Here is a 22,994-nt window from a genome sequence, read left to right on the forward strand (position 1 = left end):
ATTACCTGGGTTATCTGCTCTAAACCTGAAGACCACATAGCCATTGTTCGGCACGGCGATGGTGTCTTTGTGTGGCGGAAGGTTGAACTGACGATGGAGAAGACCTCTCCGATCCAAGTCCAGGGCGTGTTTCAAATTGATTTTCTTCACAGTCTTGTCAGGGGACCGGCCCATTCCTATCACGTTAAATGCTTGGCCGTGCAAGTGGAACGGATGAGAGAGGTTTGGCTGTTGTACTGAGAAAAATAAATAAACACAGAATAAATAAAAACCAAAAGACTTTAAAAACTAGATTAGAAAGAAGAAAATCATGAATGCTAGATATACAAAAATTAACAAGAGTAAATCACGTCGATGGCCTTAATGTTTATCTGGATAAACAAGTCAAGACCACATAATAGATAGAACAATAAATGCGAAAGCCAGTCGATGATTTATGATTTAACGATTTAATGACGCAAAAATACGTGCCCGCTGAATGTTCTCAAATATTAACAATATCGAATGCACGGTTTCGTTTACGTGACAAGTTTTAATGTACATTTATTATGATAGCAGTGTAAATATCGAAAATACGTATTCTTAATCACGTGTTTAATACCACACTCAAAAATTGTAACTTTTTTCAGCCACACACATAAGGTTACCAGCCCATTTTTCTTATTTTTGTGTTCTCTGGTCAAAACTTATGACACGAGATTTATGACATATAATATCTACAGAGCTGGATGTAGAATGGGGCTAAAGCGAAAATAGCTCAGGGCTTTCAAATTGGATGCAGCTTACCTAGTGTTAACTGAATTATTTTAAGTGTCCAAAAGCTTATTTCAATAAAAATATAGCACAGCACGGGCAGAGATATATTCTTCACTCGTCAGTCATCCCTGTTGTCATACTTTAAAATGTTAGGGTACTAAAAATTACACAGTTTACTCGCATCAGTTAAATTTTTCGTGGCTTATATCACGTGCAAGATATTAACAAACAAAAAAGAAGCACAATTTAAAACGGCGTTTGATTAAAATGTTTTTTGGTTTGGATCCCCAATACAGGCCTGCGCCAATACAGAAATCAATAGATACCCATACAACGTATTAGGAATTTTATTAATGGATTTGTTTAGTTTTTATCACATGTAGCGCGTACCATAGGTGTCGTTAATAATTTTGGTAAAACAATTAATATATTTATACCTTCGTCGACGAGTACAACTTCTACAATGGCGTTCAGCGGAATATCAATGGTGTGAGAGCACATGCAGTTGGCGCCACAATTCGGGGGCCTGTTGTCGCCATTGCAGAACTGTTCTGGTGGGATGTCATCGATTTGAGATAGGGGTGGCGCGGGTGGAGCCTGATAAGAGATCTCGTCAATGAGACTGATAACGTGATCACCTCCCGGTGCAACTGTAAGTAATATGTAGATGTTGAAGAAAATATGTTAATAATAAGCTTTAAAGCTATACATAACTAAATGTATATAACAATATATTATGAATTAATATTTCTGCATCTTTGTTTTTAGATATTAAAAAAATATTGCGGCCTCATACGTCATATACACAAGGAGTATTTAAAATATTTGCAAATTTACATGAATGTCAATTATTGATAAATATGGATTCGTAATTGTATAATTTTTTTTTAACCATGTAAAATATACCCAAGCGCGCAAGTTTGCAGCTTGCTACAATGTGAAATAACTTGCAGTTAGTTTAGAATAATATTTGTTCCGTTTTATTTTAATATGAAGTAGATATTATAAATCCAGAGAGAAGCAGAGGGCCATCAGGGAACGAACGATAAGAAGAGCAGAATATACAAGGCCCACTAATTTTCATATCGCCACGACGACCAAATAATGTATCCGTTTGGTAAGTCAAGGGTCTCGGGGTAAAATCATGGGTTCTGGAAAAATTCACATGTTGATTTTCAATGTGTGTTTGGATACAGCGCATGGACCTAATTGGTTGAGCAAATAGCTAACGTTCATTTCTCATAAAAAAAACCTCTTCGTGTGGCGGTCTAGATCCACAACGGATTGTATAAAAAACTTTTTATTCAACATTTTTAGTTGAAAAATATTTTATCCAATGGCACCTATTTATGAAAAAAAAAAAAATGTAATTAAGTTGCTTAGAGTCATAACTCACATATTATCAAAAAAATCGAGTTTTGAGATAATCGCAAAAAAACCACCAGAGCATTGTTTAAGGTGAAGCCTTTACTGAGCCCTTTTTAAAGAAGCACCTAGCGGAAAAATACGAAGCTAGCAATTTGAGACATTTTTTTGATAATTTACAATTTCAACTGTATTAATTAATAAATATGTATCTGAAAATATTAAAAAGATTTTTTTTTATTTCAAGTCAAAGATAAACCAACAATTTAAGAAAAATGTTATAAAATGTGAATTTTGTTTACGTCCCCATCTTATTATAACATAAATATTTTTATGGTCATATTTATTATAAAAATTTAGTTTATTTTCAATTTTTCTTCGGAGAGATTTTTGACTAATTCATTGTTTTATTATTTTTTATATTAATTTAAATAAAACATCGATTTTTATAAAGATATAAATATGTATAACTTTTCTCTGAAATTCTTTTTATTTATATCAACTCTTATTTAGGTATGGTCACAATATAATATAATATAATGAGTAAGTAAGTCGATTTTCATTATTTAAATATATATATATTATAATACGCCCAAGGCTGCAAACACACGGCACACTATGAGAAACATAGCTCTATGTTTGGTTAAGGTTAGGTTAGGCTATTATTAATAGAAAAATGTAAGTTATACCAACAGTCTACTTTCTCAACGATTTTCACATGAGTTAAAGTGACTTTTGATAGGCAACTATTTTTCTTTAAATAATTTAATGCCTTTAGAATCATAAATCATAAGTATATTTAACTAAAAAATGACAAAATTGCAAAATGAGACTCAATTATGCTTCTACAAATATCTGTTTAGAAAAACAGATAGTACTAGAAACAGCTACTAACAGTATACCAATTAAGTAATAATTTTTGAAAGATCTTACCCAAGAATTTGTTATATGTGTTCGGAGTGAAGAGCTCAGCAGGTTTGTAGAACAAGAATCTAAATGGAAGGAATATCTTCACGTCAGGTCGGTCTTGGAGGATGCCTTCGTCGATGTGTTTAGCACTCTTCAGGTTACTCACGCATACGCCATCAGGACGCTTAACGTTGCAAATGGCGTCCAATGGGTTCATCACCTAAAAAGAAAACAAAAACGACTTGAAATTATCTTCCAAATTGCTTCTACCTTTTAACTACTTCCATATAATTAAATATTTATGCATATGTATACTATATTACAATTCAATAATAATTAAAACATATTTTTTTATTATTTAATTAATAATGTACAATAAGAAAACACTTACTATTTTTACATGTATCCTTAATTCAAAAGTCCTCCAATTCTACGGTGAAAAGTACATTGTACAATAATCTGCGTTATGTATACACAATCAATGTAGAACACTACCAAGTTCTGTTGATTTTTCATACAAGTATTTTTCTAAAATTGTGCAAGATGTTTAAGTACTTTTATGAAGTACCTACGTACTGGTGAACATTTCAATAACAAAAGTGCAAGCAATTAATTACTAATGTAATTGCTGTCTACCAAATTTTGATTTAATACTTTCATCCACTGAAAACTAAATTATATTAAAAATAATTTTGTACAAAAAGAAGAGGGAAATATACATTGAGACATTAGTAATTATATTCACAAAAAATCACTAAAGTAAATGTTTTATAGTTGTGTTTTTAGATTTTTTTTACATTATCTCATTGTATAGTATCCCGTTCTTTTATATGTCATACAATAGTATTACAATAATGAAATATAAATAAAATTGAGTAAATAAATCAGTACCCGATTAGCATAAACATGTATGGCACTTTTTTAAGTGATTTTAAAGTTTTTGAATGAAAGTTCTCTTCATCATTTATAACAATAAAAATTGATATTTTAATGGAAATTATGATGCGATCTAAAGAATGATAATATTATTATTATGTTGGCAATGGTTGGTATACGTAAATAAATTGCAATGTTTGCTTTTGCCAAAGAGGTACATAAATATATACTGCACATCTGAAAATTTCAGAGTAAAATTGGGTCGATTTTTTAAAATTATTTATTATTTATTACAAAAATGTTTCATATGGTATAATAAATGTTTACAATATTGCAGTTCGAAATATGATAGTTTATCTCGATGTGTCCGATGACTAGTTACATCTTTAGACCACAAGAAAACATTATAGTAGTATGCATATTGTGTGTATGTATGTGTGGTATATTTCATTAAATTATTATGTATGATGAAAACGTACGATACAATATCGAAAGATGAATCGCAATGTAAATGCCGACATATCGTACATTTATACACTATTGAACAGTTATATACAAGTATGAAAATGAAAATTGGAATGTGTAAAATTTTCTATGAAAAATATTTATAAAAAATAATTAGAAAAATCTTCGTATTATCGCTATGAGAAATAATTACATTATTGAAGAGTATAAAAAAGATGCAAAACGTTCTCTAAATAATTATGTACATAACTACTCACCCCTAGCGAAATACACACCACCCTTCTTTGATCGCCGCGGCGTCCAAAATACATCGCTCAAATATTTACAACAATTGACTTAAGTACATTACATACAATTATTATTATTCATATAAATTAAATGTATTCGACGAATCGGCAAAATATTGCCCGATAGAATCTAACTGTTAGTAGGAAAGGAAAACTAATCGCGTCGATCGAGCCTTCCCCGATCAAACCGCTATCGAATAAATATTAAGAGAATGAGTATTTTTTCAAGATTTACAAAATACGATGAGCATGTTCACAGTGTGAACCGGCCCACGGCAAGATAATTTGACATAAATAACATAAAATGAGGCATTTTTTTGTAACAGAATTATGTTCGAATCTAACAAAAGTGAAAGGCTAAAATATTTCGAACAATGTTAATTGTTCAACATACTAACTTCGTCTCTTCTAAATAGGCACTATTATTCCGAAAATATTCGGATTGGCAATGGCAATAAGTTAACAATTCAACATAAATTTCTTCCGACAGGAAAAAGAAAATATTTGAAAATAACGAATGATCGATTTCATTAATTTATTTTAATTGAGAAAAAAAATCCTTCCTTAAATTAAACGCAGAAATTATTCGTATGACTCAAATATTAGGAAAAAGTATGGACACCTGAGAACCTTTTGAAATAACTGAAAATTTTGAGAAAATTAGAACTTTAGTTGTATTATTGAAAATCATTACCAATATTATATGTATTTTCGTCTGTAACTATTAAAAATCACTGGACACTTGTTTTTATTAAAACTGTACGAATCGCTTTTATTGGCAGCGCTGGATATTTATTACTTTGATAGATAAATTTATTGCATCAGACGAGAATTTAAAGTAGGCACCTATTAACCGAACGTATTATTAAAATTCGTTCTATTCAAATCACTGGATAGTATCTATTCGATATTATTTATAAAATTATGAAACTTTGCGTTATTTATTCTCTAATCCACTTTAGGAAAACAGTGTCAAGTACCCGAAAGGCTGTCTATATGAGCAAACCATGTTAAATAATAAAAACACAGTGTCGAGCGATGGGGAAATACACCGTCGGTCTATACTACTAATACGCCTTCTCGTTTGATTTAGTTGATGGGAATAGGTGGCAAGTGATCGCCGCAGGTCGGGAAACCTGGTGGTACGGGAGGAAGGTCGGAGTGTGTGCCGACTTGAAGGACGAGGTCCATGCCTATGACTATGTGGAAGAGGAAATGGCAATGAAGTAGCCAGAATCCAGGGTTATCAGCTCTGAAACGGAGGATGACGTAGCCGTTGTTAGGCACGGCGATTGTGTCCTTTGCTGGGGGGTGGTCGCCTTCCTTGAGATGACGGTGCAGCAGACCGCGTCTGTCGAGGTCCAGGGCGTGTTTCAAGTTGATCTTCTTCACATTCTTGTCAGGAGAGCGACCGATACCGATCACGTTGAAGGCGTATCCGTGCAAGTGGAACGGATGCGACAGATTAGCGATTTGGACTGGAAGTTATAAAATAGAATCGTTATATAATCGATTATAATGAAACCGGCTGAAATATTCTATAAAATGATTTTGATCAATCTCAACATTGCGAATTATAAAAAAAATACGATGCAACGAATGAAGTCAGTGGGCAGTCGGCTGGAAAAATCTAGACAAAGAATCGTCTATTCTTAGTTGATTTTAAACACTTGCAATTTTTTTAGGAAGTAAAACATTCCTAATTTACCGCAGATAATTAAAACTGCAATGTGAGGACAAAATATCATTAGGAAATTTAACAAGAATCTGTCAAAAGAAACTAAGTAAACTGTACGATTATAAATTGAATATTGTGCAACTTAAAACTAGATAAAAAAGATATAAAATATAATTCTTAGTATTAATTTGGTGTGGGACATAGTATTTGTTAGCTGATCTTGGACACATTATTATTTCGGTTAAGTATTTATTTAGAAACTAGTAATACAGTCCGATCGAAGGTAAAATTGACTAACCGTTATGTTTGGCGAAGCAGAAATATGCGTATGAACAAATCGTATTTATGAAAAAAAAACGACATAAGCACATACAAGGTACCTAAAAATTGTATAAAATGTAACTTTTTAAATGAATCAATCATATGACCAATAAATTAATATACTTAGATAATATTTATCTATTTATTTACAGCTTATTATTTATATATTTAACACGCTCATTTCAATAAAATGCGCTTTCATAATTTATATTATTACACCAGAGAGGTGTATACGATGACTGCGGTGTGGTATGTTATTAATGACTGCCCAATATTAGAAAATTGATATAGGCTCTCGGAGCTCTGTGCAGAAAAAATAATCACTAAACCAACCTAACTAAAACCTGACAACATATTAAACAACAAAATAACATAAGAACACTACACAACATATTTAATTTTGACTATTAAAACATTAAATATATAAATAAGAGGAACCTAACTCACTAGAAACATCACCTAAAACTCTAGCCAAACTCTAGCAAAATTTTAATATCTTGTAACAAATACATACCTAATTAACTATTTGTATAATCTCTATATATTAACGGAACCATCTTGTACGAAGAAGCAAGGGCATGGTTCGGAATAAATTATTTTTTAAAAAATACAAAGGTTAATTAATACAATGTTGTCTTATATTATTATTAAAAAATGTAGTTGATAATTAAATTGACTTTTATTTAGTATGTAATATGTAGTGGTATATTAATTTATATACATATCTCTCAAATGCGGCCCACTTCCATAAGACAAGAATCTACTAGGAAAATTAATTGTTGGCATTTAAGCATTTTCATGAATACAGAACTAAACTATTTCGTGGAATGTTGGTTGATTTTTCATATAAATGACGTTATCATTGCCATAGACAATTTTCAGTTATCGGAAGAAAGTTCCATTTTTGCGATTATTTTATGAAATTTGACTATATTCTGCTGCCGATTTTCAAGCCACAGATAAAGTTAGGTATGTATTGGAGTTAATTGGGGAAGAAAAATATAAGCATATAATTACCTTCGTCTACGAGTACAATTTCGACGATGGCGTTGAGGGGAATGTCAACTTTGTGGGTGCACATGCAATTAGGTCCACAGTCAGCCGGTCTGTTGTCGCCATTGCAGAACTGTTCGGGGTTGATGTCGTCGTACTGGGTGAGGAGGGGCGCTGGGGCGGCCAAGTATGAGATTTCGTCGATCAAACTTATAACGTGGTCTCCCTGAGGTGCCACTGGAAACACACAGTAAAAATATAATAATTAAGCATTCGACAATATATACATAATATTCTATAAATGATTGTTGTCATACAATAATAATATCAATATGCCTTGTATAAGTCGCTAGTGTCGTCTAAGTACCGTTTTTTAGAATAATACTAAATCTAATGGGTGCGCTGTCTTTCTCTACATAATGCAACTGATTAATTACACTAACACACAATTTAATAAGGCTTTGAAAGTAAATATGTACTTAATATCTTCGTAACTGCCATTTAGTAAATTCTACACCGATGTATCTACAGTTACCTACTGAAAATAATTCTAATATTTGTTATTGAGTTTTTTTGACATTTATAAGATAACTAACTGAAAATGTAAGCTATAAATAATTGATATAATAATTAATTTAATCCGGTTATACGCACTGTATTAAGCATAACATTAAATTTATTAGTAAGTATTGGTTCATCCACGTATGACGTAACACGATTTTGGCTATTTTCGAACTCCCCCCATTGTCACATTTCGTCACATATCCTTTTACCGTCTATATTAGGTCAAATTTTTGATACCCCCACTTCTAAACGTTAAAATTGATAGAAAACATGTTTTTTAATACTTATCCTTAAATCCCTGATCCCCAATATTGTGTTTTTAGATCTTTTATAATTTTTGTTTACTTTGTGACGTCACATTATAATATCAGACCCCTACCCCCCCTCGAGTGTGAGTCATATCGCACCCTTGCAACTAAACTGCCACAATCCAAAAAACGTCAAACAGAGAAAATCAGCTTTGAAGTTTTTACCCTTCGCATTTTTGTACTGTGTGAATTATTGAATGAAGTTTAGACTTGAATTTGATGATATATAAAATTTTCGGTACATATACTATGAACGATAGACGATGAAATGTAGTCAATAACTCAAAACACGTAAATTTGGACTTGTGGCAGTTTAGTTGCTTGGATGCGATATATGGACGGCCTCTAATGTAAAAATCACAGATATATTGGGTTAGCTCAATTATGGGTTTTTATTACTAGCAGTATACTTACCTATCATAAAATATTTCAACTAAATAAATTAATAAATTAAAAATTAAAGTGTATTTTCTATTGCAAAATCATACTTCAAAATGATTCTGAACTGTAAAATGATTGAAACAAAATTATAATAAAGAATTAATGTCATATGCACAATTTAAAATCTATTAATTTGTCCAATCTTTTTATTAATTGTTTATTTCCATTATGCAAGTTGTAAAACATTTCGCAACTCAAAATACTAAATATAATGTATTATTTTACACCAAGGAAGCCAATGTTTTGCTTGATTGTGTTATAAAACAATAAAAGTATAAATTTCGTTTGTAGAAAGTTGTAAAATTAAAAAAAATGTAATTTAGTGTGGCTTTAAACATAAATATATCAGCCATGTTATAAAAATATTATACGACTGTAACAGACATACATATAATTTAATTTATGAAGTCATATATGATAACTATATTTCAAAATTTCCACAGACAAATGATTTATAAAACTGTGATAAATTACAATTTCGAAAACGTAAAATCAGCACATATAGGAAATACTGGAATACCGTAAGAATGGCACTATATTATTACCTACTCGTTTAAAATAATGGTAATGGTTTTATCTAAATGTGAAAAGTCAAGCGTAGGTTTCGATTGTGAAGACGAGATTAGAAAAGTCAAAGTATCCTTGCGAAAATAACAAATGACATTAAAAAATTAACATAATTTGATTATATTAAATTTTACATTATTGTACTACCAGTAAAAAGTTAATTAACTAGTCACTAGTAAAATAAGGCCCGTTTCAGACGGGACACCGGTGTCGCGCTCGATATAATATAGGAGGCCTTTGTATTCGAATAAAGGGGCGTTTGTATTATGTTTATGAACGCTCCAGAGCTAATGAGTCAACGCGTATACGGTACACTTTTTTGTCGGCCGCTACATTCTCAAGCCGCCGATACACTTGTTTTTATTACCGCAGCCAGTTTTATGTTCTGATTTATAACGCGAAATTATGCGTTGACTCATTAGCTCTGAGGCGTTCATAAACATAATACAATAGCCCCTTTATTCGAATACAAAGCCCTCCTATATTATATCGAGCGCGACACCGGTGTCCCGTCTGAAACGGGCCCTATATTGCTTACCCAACTGATTTTAGTGCTAATTAAGGCAATAGAATCAACTGAAAATGGTAATCATATTGGCATCTAACAGGAAATAGAAAAAAGTAATAAAAACACAGTATCGCAATTGAAAATAAATAATAATAAAATGCAGTGTTATTTCTATGAATAACTGTAATGTTTAATATATTTTATGCCTACACACTTAATTTAAAAGACAAGATATTTATTTAAAATTGATGATAATTAAAAGTAAAAAAAATACTTATATAATGAAGAGTGATATTATTTACATTATTAAATAATAATTGATTAAACTGATAAAAACATTATTTTAGTCAATATTATTTTTAAAATGGACTGAGTTTATTCCTTTTGTTGTCATATTGTTAATATTCTTATGATTCACAAGAATTACCTACCGAAGCATATATTTTAATAGTTAAAATAACACAATTTTCAGATGTCATCATACAATGAATATCCATGAGCATGACTAAAGATATTAATCTGCAATCTTGCATATTGTTGGAATTTTTCATTAGTCTCTTCATCTTTTAAATATTATTATTATTTAAAATGATTGGAAGACTATAATTTCAAAATTGCCATTTTATTGTCTATTGATCATTTCAAGCTATTGCAACAACTAATCGTGGGTGATTTGATTTCTTTAATGCATTTGATGTGCCTGACAGTCATGTAATGCCGTAACTGCTGCAGACGGCGACTTAAAACGGTGTACAATAATTATATCTAGCACACGTTTATTAAGAAAAGGCGTTTTTTTCCTCTTAAATACTGTGATTTTCTTGTAATCGTGAGAATCAGTTCATAGAATAAAGAAAAACAAAAATAAAATAAATAAGCCATTCTTCGCTGTCTCGTGCACTATTTTCTAAGCTATCGAATAATGATATTTTATGCCAAAGACTGCAGCAAAAACTATAAATGAATCATTCGTAAAACAGATATTCATATTTCTGTTACTTGAAGCTTAATATTTTTAGCTAAAGCTAAAAAGGTTTTTCGTTTAGTTATCATTTTTTTAATAAGGTTTTGTAAAAGCCCATATCAAAAGAAATTTGTATTGAAGTATTAAAGAAATAAAAGCGGTAGTCATATTTTTATACTAACTTTGTCATTATACTATTTAAATACTAACTAATACTATTAATATTATAATTTTTGATAAATTTAGAAACTAAATTGTAACATTATTAACTTGAAAAAATGATGACGTAGCTACGCAGTCGGAGTAAATCCCCCAAAACGGCAGTACATTTTTTTGTGCAAAAGTTTCTCGTTAATTTGATCGTAAACTTTATAGTAGATATCATTACAATCGATAGTAGAAAGTGACGATATAAAAAGTACATTTAAGTTATATTTAATACACCAAAAATGATTATTTGAAACATAATAATGATAGACTTAACTGTTAATATTTGTGTGTTGACCACGAAATACAGATACATTTGGGCATTCTTAATGACATATTATATATCATCGAAATATAATCAATGAAGAACATTAATGATTGAATGTCTAGTCTTGAAAAATTTTATGATTGTTATACCAACTATAAAATATACAATTTAATTAAAAGTGTATATATATAGATAGAAACACGTGAGTCATAGCAAATCAAAAAAGAAAAAGTTTCTTATAACTACTCCAAATTTGCAACGCCGTGTTTGTATCGATTCTTATTACGTAGTAAAATCACACCAATTAATTTTATTATTTTTAACGGCACGATTTGGTAATACATAATTATAATTAGAAGTTATTCAATTTTTCGCATTATTTTAATAACCAACACTAAAATATTTCCTATTTCTAGTGTATTATTAGGCATGTAATGATTATCTGCCCACAATAATAACCAATAATCATTACTAGTGTATTAAAATTCCTATCCTGACTAGTTATAAATTTATATTTATAAAACTGGAGTAGGTAGTATTAAAGTTATATAGATATCGTTAAAAAAGTACGTGCCCTTGAATAAAAGGAAAGTCAGTTGAGAGCTATAATCCGCTGAGAGATTAATGTTATTAATCCGTATTTATCAGGTTGAAGTACAAAGCGCGAGGTTGCGAATGTAACCCGCAGTTTAGAAACTATACTATTAATCGACTACCTTAGGCTAAGCTAGTGGTATCCAAAAAGGTATAAATATTGTGGAAGGTACTCAGCCTAAACCTCAGCTAGGTCAAAAAAACATTAATCAGCGATCGTTCAAGTAGATTACTGCATCTCAAACTGTGGTACATGAAATATGTGAAGCGGTGAAACTATATACTTATTACAAATTGTTATTTTAAAATATTGGTTTTCTGCTTGTAATATAAACCTTTTCGACGATCAAATTTAATTTTAATATACTTATTCACGCGTAGAAATCTATCTCGAGGCTTGTATAATATACCGATTGAAGTTTAATATCAACCCGTAGGGGTACTACAATAAAAGAATTTATTCCAAATAATCACTTTGTTGTTAACACATGTTGTTTCATTGACGACCTGTCGCAAATTGGATATTCTCGGATATGTTAAATCATGTTCCGTTATCAAACTATATTTTATAATAGAAATTTATAGTTTAATTATTGTAATATTCCCATTTTTAAAGAGAGAATGAATCTTTATATAAAATTTTTATCAAAATAATATTGCAATGAATTTATCAAAATAATATGAACGCAAAATCTTGCAATTTCTTTAAATTACCAGTCGATTATAAAATCCTTTTAAAAATTTACCGAGTATATTTGACTAACACATTATGTTAAATTTGATGCAAATTGAAGATATAATAAATTCATGTGTTAAGAAAATAATAATTTGTAAAAGTGCTATTATAACCATATACATATTCTGTATCTGTACCAAATATGCTTTTATTCTCAATTTTAACGCGACGACGTTTACAACAAGTAATACTGTTTTATGGTATTAATATATTTTATGTGATGATAAAATATTAATTTATAAGATTAAAATAACAAGGTATTATACTACAAAGTTTACAGATTATCTAGGCTAAACTCGCAAAGATACCTTAAATTCTTTATTTTCGACCTTCACACAGCACTCCAGTCTATAACTTTTGGTTAATTAACAAAACTTCAGAAGATTCAAATCTTAACGTGTATGCAAAAATTAAATATTAACTTATATAGGCTAAAAACAAAAAAAAACGCATAGGTACTAGATAATATATCAATGATTTAGCTGCCTTACCAAGGAACCGGTTGTAGGTATTAGGCTGGAAAAGCATCTCGGGTCTGTAGACGAAAAACCTGAATGGCAAGAAGATCTTGACGTCAGGTCTTTCCTGGAGGACGGCAGGGTCGATGGACTTTGCGTTTTTCAGCTGGCTGACGCAAATGGCGTCCTCTCTCTCTGTGTTACATCTCGCGTCCAGTGGGTTCATTACCTAATTGGTCACAGAGCATTTTCTAAACTACCAAATTTATAATACAAAGCCTATTATAAGGCGGTTGTCAGTCACTTACCGTCGCGTGGTCATGGGTGACGTCAGTCTATTGTCTCGAGTCGAAGAAAGTTTACAGTACCTTGGATAGAAGGAAATAAATTGACAGATATGTGTCAGTAAAAGTGTTAGGGGTTATTAATAATTGTAAACAGTGGTGTAGTGATATGGTAACGGAACTTTCATTTTGCACTATTTTATAAAATGAGGAAAAAATATAATAATTATTAATGTAATTAAATAACTTGGATTGCATGATAGGTTTTCTGATAATATAAGATGTATCGTAAATAGAGACAATATTAATACTATCGACCGGAGGTACTTGATGGAATTTAAATTTAAATCCATTAGAATGTTAAAAGATACCTTCTAATAAGAGATGTCCACATAATATGATGTGATGCCCTAGTTAGATGGACGGTGTCTGACATAATGTGATGATTTGCAATTTGGAAATAGGGAGATCTATTATAGAAAACGTGACAAAATATAAAGTCATTTTTTGCTGAGAATATGTTCAGAAAATTATACGGAAATTAATCATTTTCAACTATAAGAATGCATTAAAAAATGTGATTGAATTCAAATATGAGGGGGGGGGGGGGTAATACCGAAAATCATGTGACGTCATTTTTGACGACCTCTAAATGTTATTATTGGAGGTGGTCATGAAGAAGTCGATTGCAGTTATGGTTTATGATAATAACCATATTTTGACTTTATCAACACTATATAATAAAATGTAAACAGATTTGAGGGGGGGGGGGGGGTAGAAACCAGGGGCAACTATATTAACATAAATTAATATAGTTCACAGCCAACGATAAAATTTCTTTCAATTTGGGATTCGCCGTAACAAATTAAAGCAGAATACAAATCATACAAACTAATAAACGATAAGCAAAGTTGCTTTTGGGACACCTGATAAACTTTTAAAAGCTGTCTAATGTTTGGTATGCTACCGTATATCCTAGTATATTGGGTGTTGGAATGTGTTGATTGGTTTATAGAAAAGCAGGCAATGTGTTTTATTTTAAACATATAGGTATTGTTTTTACGAAATTAATATTGATAAAAAACACTACACCACTGTGTTTAAAAGTAAAAGTAGATTTGTGTCAGTAAATCAATTTTATATATTGATTTAAGATGTCAATACAATAATATGTCAGTCTGTTTTACAATAGTATGTACATGTTGTATAAGTCGGTAATGTTGTAAAAGCATTGTACAAGGGAATCGAAAATCAAATAATATATTATTGTATGACGATATTACTGTATGTATATCCTTGTTATATGTATGTATTTCAATGTGGGTGTATAAGATACAACAAGAAATTTAAATCATACATAAATAATAATTTACATTATTGTTTTTTTTTTCTGTTGATGGATTTTTAAGTACAGTTAATAATATTCCACCAAATTAACTAGGTAGGTATATACAATACACACTACTAAGTACAACAAATTTATAAATTTACACACACAGATAACAATCATTTAGATTTAAGTGCAATGAATTATTTTTGTGAATAAGGTACACTAAATCAAATTACTAATACTTTGTAATAGTTGGTACTCAAATATAATACTATATAACACTACTTAAATGAGATTGTACAACTAAAATAGTATTTTAATTATATTATAAGTACGCAACTAGGTTGTAAAGTCGGTTTCTATTTGGTGTATGAAACATAAGCTAGATATTTATCAACATGCAACATTTATTTTTTCTATGACATTACTGTAAAATACTAATTATGATCAGCATATTTCATTAGAGGAAGTGCGTATGTGGACATATAGTGCATACAGTAAATCGTTGGCAAATGAATTAATTAATATAACTATAATTACATACGCGTTTCTGCTTTTAGCGAAGGTTTCTGTTGATATGCTTCCAATTATTAGACGGAAGTTGCACTTATAATTTTATGAGTTGCATTTCATGACTTTTAAAATTGAGTCAGTTATTTAGAGCAATGTTTTAATCAAATAATAATAACTGTAACACACATTTATCGTGGTCGCGTTATTATTAAACCACAAGACATTAAATTAATGCTGTTAATTACAACAGTACTAAATTAACAAGGCGTGTTGATTTCAGAAAGTTTATGTGATTGAATATTATATTAATACAAAAATGCATCACGAATCTAACGACAAAAATTCGCAATTACTACTAAACATAAGATTATTTATTTCAATATATTCATTATGATCTTTAAAAATAAAGAACGTTCTCAATTTTAGACTAGACTGTAATATAAAAGTGATTCATTGAAAAAAGTAACAGATATAAAAAGTATTTAACTGGAAATTTTATTGTTAGTTTCGCTATCTCAAAGAAAACGTGTATATCCCAAGCATGATTAAATGATTTTGAAAATGGTACTCCTTCACTATTTAAAATTTATAATTTGTGTTTCTTTTCTAATTCACAACTGTATACGGAGTTGCTGTAAATTTTTCTTACAGCAAAAAACATTTTAGAGGTATGGGTGCTGTGAATGAAATATGAAAAATAATATTTTTCATAAAAAATGCATTTAAAATTTTGACAAAAATAGAAAACAGCTATGACCGTAACACGACTTAAATAGTAAAAATAAACGCGTGAAGAGAATCATTTACATAGTATTTTAAAATATTTGAATTAATAATATTTGAAAGATACACGTTGTTGCCTAGGCAGTGAACAAATTTGAGCAATCTAATCTATTACAATTCTCTTGATAGAGTATGGGTAGGTTTTTTTGTTGTCTAAATATATTTTTACAAGGGCCATGAATACCTAGGGTTCTTATAAGTCATTGATTCATTATATGAAAAAATGGTTGCATTTTATCAAATTATTTGTCATTTTTTATTAAAAAAATCATGGTTGAGTGAATGTCAAAACGAATCCTTCGATGAAAGCAGTAACCGGTCGTCAACTTACCACTCCTTGAGGGAGACCGTTGTCGTACGTTGGCGTCTCTGATGATGGTTGATAAGGTCCTCGGGCGTATCTCAAAATACCAAGCTGTTGTACTCGCTTGATGCCGCATTCTCCCAGACCTCTGAGTTGGATCCAGTATGCACCAGCTTGCTGGTTTGCTTCAATGACGAAATCGTATCTTTCTCCTGTAAATGGAAAAGATTGTTGTTGATATCATTTTCATAATCGAAATAAAAAGAAAGAATGATTATTGTTGACTGATTACAAAAAATGTCGATAAATAATAATGGGGAAATAACGAAGAATTAGGTACTGTATAAAAGCCACCCAATATACCAATTATAAATAAACTAAAAAGAGGTTTTAAAAATATTATTTTCACAGCCGTGAAATCATAAATAATCCAATTAAAGAAACGTAAAAAAATATTCATGCCTGTGGACCATCTAGACTAGTCAGTCTAAATTTATTAATTTGATAATTTGTTCGCATACCACTCACTTTTTAGTGTCTACGATTATAAACAAAATATTTCATCGTCTCAATTTACCACACCTTCATCATTATATGCACCATGCACCAAACTATATCGAGAGCTATATAACTTTATAATACAGCATAAGCAGTACTTTAAACTTTCAAAGTCTTTATTAAAGGATGGAATCATTTTAATATGTTCCGCTGAAAAACTAGTCTAGGTAATTAATGCAATATACTTTGATTTTAGTCGCACATTTTATTAGGTTCAATTCATTAAATCGCGTGACAGGCTGTGTATTATTGTGTACACATGCGTTGGTAAAGGTGTTTTAAAATTCATACAGATTTAATTGAATTGTTAAATTGAAATTATCATTTGAAAATATTATTAGGTCACTGTAATATTTATAGTAAATTAAAATAGATATATAATTTTATGGCTTCGTTATAAATATTATGACCATTGATAATTTTACAGTGTTGGAATATTTTCAAACATATCGTCGTTTTGATCAATTATTTTTGCCAATTTGGTTTAATGCAACGTTTACAAGTTGTAGGTCGGACAGTCATTGAAACTGTAATAATGGTGTCGGACTATATTGAATGCAATGTTAACGTCATTAAAATTATATATCTAATGGTTCGGCAAAAATGTATCGCATTCGCAGGGCATAAAGGCTTTCTGTATCACGAACAGTCAGAAAACTGCTGTGTCATACGCCCACAATATTGAATTTTATATGAAATATATAATGAAATAAGATATTCGAAAGTGGATAGCATGAGGTCATTAAAATAAATTAAATCACGACAGGTCCTTTCCCTTTATCGCAATGGTTCTTAATAATGCAACTTGGAAAAAATAGAGGTATATAGTAACATTACTAGCTGATATTCATCTGATTAGAGCAACAATTTTCCTCTACTGATCGTATCTGAATTAATAGTGTTTATCTATAATTAAGGTTAAATATAGTATAGCAGATGCAAATATATTCAAAGATAATGGCTTATTTACGCCGAGATGACAGTTAATTAGCTGCTAGTTTGTTGTTTTATTCATAAAATTTATACCAAATTTTCATTTATGTATGAATGTTTTATAAATATTATCATATTGTTATTACAAATTAATGTTATTTTAAATTATTATTCGGCTAATAAAAATCTAATACTATATTTTTATTAAATTATTGATTATTTATCTTACAACTAACTACTTTCTTATGTATATTACAAGAAATGAAAATATAATTAATATTAAATTCTACAGGTTTTAAAAAAAGGTTTATTGATAGCTATTTGGGTTGTTACACCATTATCAAGACTCTAAGACTGTTACAAACGAAACAGCTATCGACAAACCTTTTTTTAAAAACCTGTAGAATTTAATATTAATTATATTTTCAATTCTTGTAAAATGGAATTCTACCAAGTAAATGCTAGCTCAATTAATATATATATATATATTACTAAAAACTAGAATAGTAAACTCAGTGGATTAACGAGCAACTGTAATTCATAACAGGTATACAACCAAAACAAATAATAATTAATCAACCATTATTTTAACAGGTATCTTAAAGATTTTTATTAATATTATTATGCTTTAAATATCCAGAAAATTATATGAAATAATATAGGTACTAATGAGATAATGTTTTTGTATCATAATAATATTATCATACTATGCTGGTAGCGTTCTGGTAAATCCCCCGAAATTATATACTTAATTATTTTATTCTAGCAATATACGAGCAAATTTAATAACGGAGTATAGACACTCGATTGAAAGAATCTGCTTGTAATGGTTGAGATATTATCAGTGATGTTCCTGGGCAAATTGCTTCCCTTAAGCGGACCAATATCATCAATTTACTTATATAGTTATTTATTTTTGACTGGACAAATAGATACATTAAAAATCTTTAAATTTACATAAGAATAAGAGAATTTTCACGATACCTAGTCTCAAATAGTGGCGGTTTTAGGCACATCTAGGTCTGTCAAAAAACCTCCATTAATGGGAATTAAAATACAACAAAAGTTATACTTATTGTCAGGATGTCTTGTGCTTCGGTTATTTTAAAACTAAGATGTTGACACTTCTCGAAAGTTTTAATATTTGTATTGGTTAGTCATTCGCAACCCTTTATAATGGGACGCCCCTATGCAACGCATGATCTACCTACCCCCACGGTACGTCAATAAGGTATATATGTTTTTATATTATTACATATAAATAAAGAATATATTTTACAGAAATGCGTTTTATAATATTGGTATTACGGTAATTCAGCTCGTATACAATTTTAACACAACAAAGCAGCAAACATGTTGTTAGCGGCACTTGTACGCTTGTTACTGATATGCTAGTTAGTCGGCATGATTTTTAAAGGCATGTATAAATATGGAGTGTAATAAAATAACGTATTATTCATATTTAATAGTGACTTGCTAAATTTTGTAGAAAAAACAATGGATTGATTAGTTCTCGTAAAGGTTAATAATTTATTTTGAAATATTGATGAATGTATTATTAAATCGATGTTTCAAAAAAAAGACAAACGTTTAATTCGCCATAACACGATCTTGTAAATCAAATAGAAAAGTTCCGCCCACCAATACTGGCGTTTCAAGGACTATTTTTTTTCACTGCCACAGAAACTAGATACGCATTTAGCTTATGTAATAGAGTCTTTAAGAAAAGATAATTGAATTAGTTTCATACAAGAAAAAACAGTACTCCACTGAATTTGCAAGATATTGCCAGTCACAGAAAATAAATATGTTCACTAGCAAGGTTTTAAGAACAAAAACAAAACATTGTATAGGAAACAATAACTTACAGCCAATTTATTTCTACTATATTATAATAAATGTTATTACATTAGGTTGATGACCATCGTTGGATTTTACCTGCATATAATTAATAGAGAATCAGAATTAATGCGTTTCAGTGGTGATATATACAGTAATACCCCGACTTAGGCGAACTCAGAATAATTAGGTAGTTCTTCATCCGACACTTCAGACCCATTTCCACCAGAGAAACATATGATAATTGCAAGCTTGACAGAAGACTCCAGCTCAATTAAAAAAAGCTTATGTTTTTTAGAAAACATAGAGTCTTACGAAGAATGCGTTATAGATACAAAGCAAGGAATAAAAAAATATTAGCTTGCTACAAAAAATTCTGCGTGAAAAAAGAAGTAATTGTGTCGTCAAACGAAATAACCTTTTTACGTAACTCATTTGTTTTTTTAATATTTTATACATATTAATATGAACAAATAACTGCTATATTGAATATTTTATATTATGTGCCCACTAGATATCGCTTTATAAATACAAAAATGTATCTAAAAATAATCATTTTTAATTTTATTCAGAATTGTTTTACTATTTATTTATATTTCTATTAAAAGAGTTTAGACAATATCTAGAATAGATCGTATAAACTTTTTTTTATAAAACGTTTTAGTAATGGTTGCAGTAGAACACGTAGAAAGGTAATTTTATCTTCACTGACAGTATTTTTTAGCATAGAAGCCCTATAAACTGGAGACTATTACAGGAGAGTTATGTAACTGAATGGAGGGAGCCAAATCATATTTCTAAAAAAGAAAATGACGTCCTGCTGCGTTGTACGCTGTACTTTAGTGAGGTATGTATTGTTTTCGATTTTATGTGATTGTTCATATTATAGTTTTGTTACAAGAAGGAGTTTTTGTTTTATTTATGCACATAAATATGTGCAAGTGTGAAGTTAAACACACCTAGTGTGAAGCTTGCAACAAAAAATATTATTTCTTTAATCATAATTAATCTCGGTAACTCTATTTCAGATTTACTGTTATTTCGAAGAATATATTAATAAACATTATTTACCACATGTGTGTGGTATGTATTTATAACTATGTATCTATTTAACATACATAATTTAAAAACTTTTCTGAAAAATATATAACCAATAAAAAAAATCTTTTTTGAAAAAATATGACACCTAACAGGAAGCTTTAGAGAGTATTGTAAGAACCATAAGTTAAAATTCGCCGCAATTAGATAAGATTCTTATAGCATAGTGGTCAATACACGTGGGTGCGAATCCCATGAAAAAAGATTTTTTTCTATTGATTATATATTTCTCAGAAGTGTTTTCAAATTATATAATAATATGTTCAATAAAAATAATGTTATATTCTTAAATCTAGTGAATTATTCGTTTGAGTAAAAAAATAGTTATGTAGGTATTTATATAAAAAAAGGTAGATTGCTCTAGCTCTAACTTGTAAATATTATGTAGGTATACTTTAAATTCTAATGTAGTTCTAGATTATAAAGTTATACAGTTCATGTGGTTGATTTCCTAGCACGATATCATTTAAATATTTTAACGATTGAGATATCGATATAATATAACCACGTAGCCTAAATTACTGGTACTTAAACTTTGTAACTTCACAAATAACATGAAATCAAGAATAAATGCAGTGGTTGCACTAATTTAAATCACGTTTATAGCAATGCGGAAATGCGTAAAACCTGCAATTAGTTTTACGCGTCAACATGTAAATAATCTCTTACGCAATATTATATGCAAAAATATTTTATATGTAAATCGACTATTTATTCAGATAAATTTTACAGCAATTTACTGTCACGAGCTTGCCACTAAGGGGCTGTTGGTATTTAGATATCACATTTAACATGAATTTAGCAATATACGTTTTTATCGTAGGTAAATTGCAACTATTAACTATACGTAGGTATGTAAAGTGAAACTAGATGAGGTTAATACTGTATGTAGATTATTATAATGACAGCTATGAAGGTAAAAAAATAATAAATTTGACTAATTGGAAGGCATTATGCATTTATACGCGATATTTTCGCAAAATGGACATAATTTGATTTAATAATATCGTTTATTGAATATTTCACTCACGCACTAGCCAGAACACCACTAACATAACTCAAAATATATAATTTTTAAGACAGAATGCCGTTAGATGGAGTTTTTTTTATACTATAAGCAAGATATTAAAACCGTTTAAAAATACTTATTAAATGATATCAGCTAGAAATTTATATACTTATACAATTAAATTAAATTGTGATTTTTATGTAAAAAAACACACCGATCTGTCTATCACTGATTATTTCAAAACTACCCATTATCTTCGATTTGTGTGGGTAATGTAGGCAGCAGCATGAGCATTTAATTCAACCAATATTTTTTTGGATTACATTAAAAATTGTGTACAACAATTTGTATAAATACATTTTAAATGTATTCCGTAACTCTGCCACCGATGGAAAATTTATGCAAAAATACTGATTATTTCATCGGAAGTAGCGGTGCATGGTCTTGTGGGATGTTGTTTTGATTAAATTTAAACGGGCCTGGTGTTAAGTTATGTTTAAATTGATATCGGTATTTTGCAGGTAGATAATATTTAGAAATCATTTCTATCCGGACATGTCATGTGTTCATACACTTTAGACACAAAACGGAACGTACCATCCAAGTACACAGTGTAAAAATAATCAAAATATATTTTTACGAGTCTTGTTAAATAACATAATATACAAATAGTATGTAAATTTTACACAATATAATATAATAGGTACGCGATATAGTCTACACTGTATTGGTCAAATTTCATCATTTAGAAAGAACCAATGAGGAAGTAAATGATGCAATTAATGTTTCTTTTAAAACAGTCGATATCTGATGTTATTATAATTAAAACTTTTCCAGTTAAACTTTCTTTGTAATTATTGCTAACATTTTTTTTTACTAGCAGCATTAAATTGATTCGATCAAAAATGTAATTCCAATGCTACATTTGATTTGTTAATTTGTTTTATTGCTAATTCAAATAGTTATCGTGTAGATATTATAAATGATATAGATAATCATTCTGTTGTAGTAAATTTTTATTTCATTCTATACGAATTTTGTTACTTAACAAGCTACAGTTCACAATCTAGATGAGAGA

The 22,994-nt window shown here is 29.6% G+C and overlaps 1 protein-coding gene across 1 annotated transcript in view; it reads right to left on the bottom strand.

The window, feature by feature from the left end:
• Positions 1-4,185: 4,185 nt before the first annotated feature.
• The window catches only part of stw (laccase), a 127,749-nt gene continuing 108,940 nt past the window's right edge, over positions 4,186-22,994 (bottom strand). The window contains exons 5-8 of the mRNA XM_085958423.1: positions 16,507-16,691; positions 13,299-13,494; positions 7,675-7,887; positions 4,186-6,136 (exon numbers count right to left, since the gene is read on the bottom strand). Of these exons, the coding sequence (XP_085814549.1) occupies positions 5,748-6,136; positions 7,675-7,887; positions 13,299-13,494; positions 16,507-16,691 (983 nt within the window). The 3' untranslated portion in view covers positions 4,186-5,747. The remainder of the gene's footprint in view (positions 6,137-7,674; positions 7,888-13,298; positions 13,495-16,506; positions 16,692-22,994) is intronic.

Source organism: Rhyacophila brunnea, unplaced genomic scaffold (genome assembly GCF_057557595.1).
Source record: "Rhyacophila brunnea isolate RB1 unplaced genomic scaffold, BYU_Rbru_1.0 scaffold_7, whole genome shotgun sequence".
Classification (NCBI taxonomy): domain Eukaryota; kingdom Metazoa; phylum Arthropoda; class Insecta; order Trichoptera; family Rhyacophilidae; genus Rhyacophila; species Rhyacophila brunnea.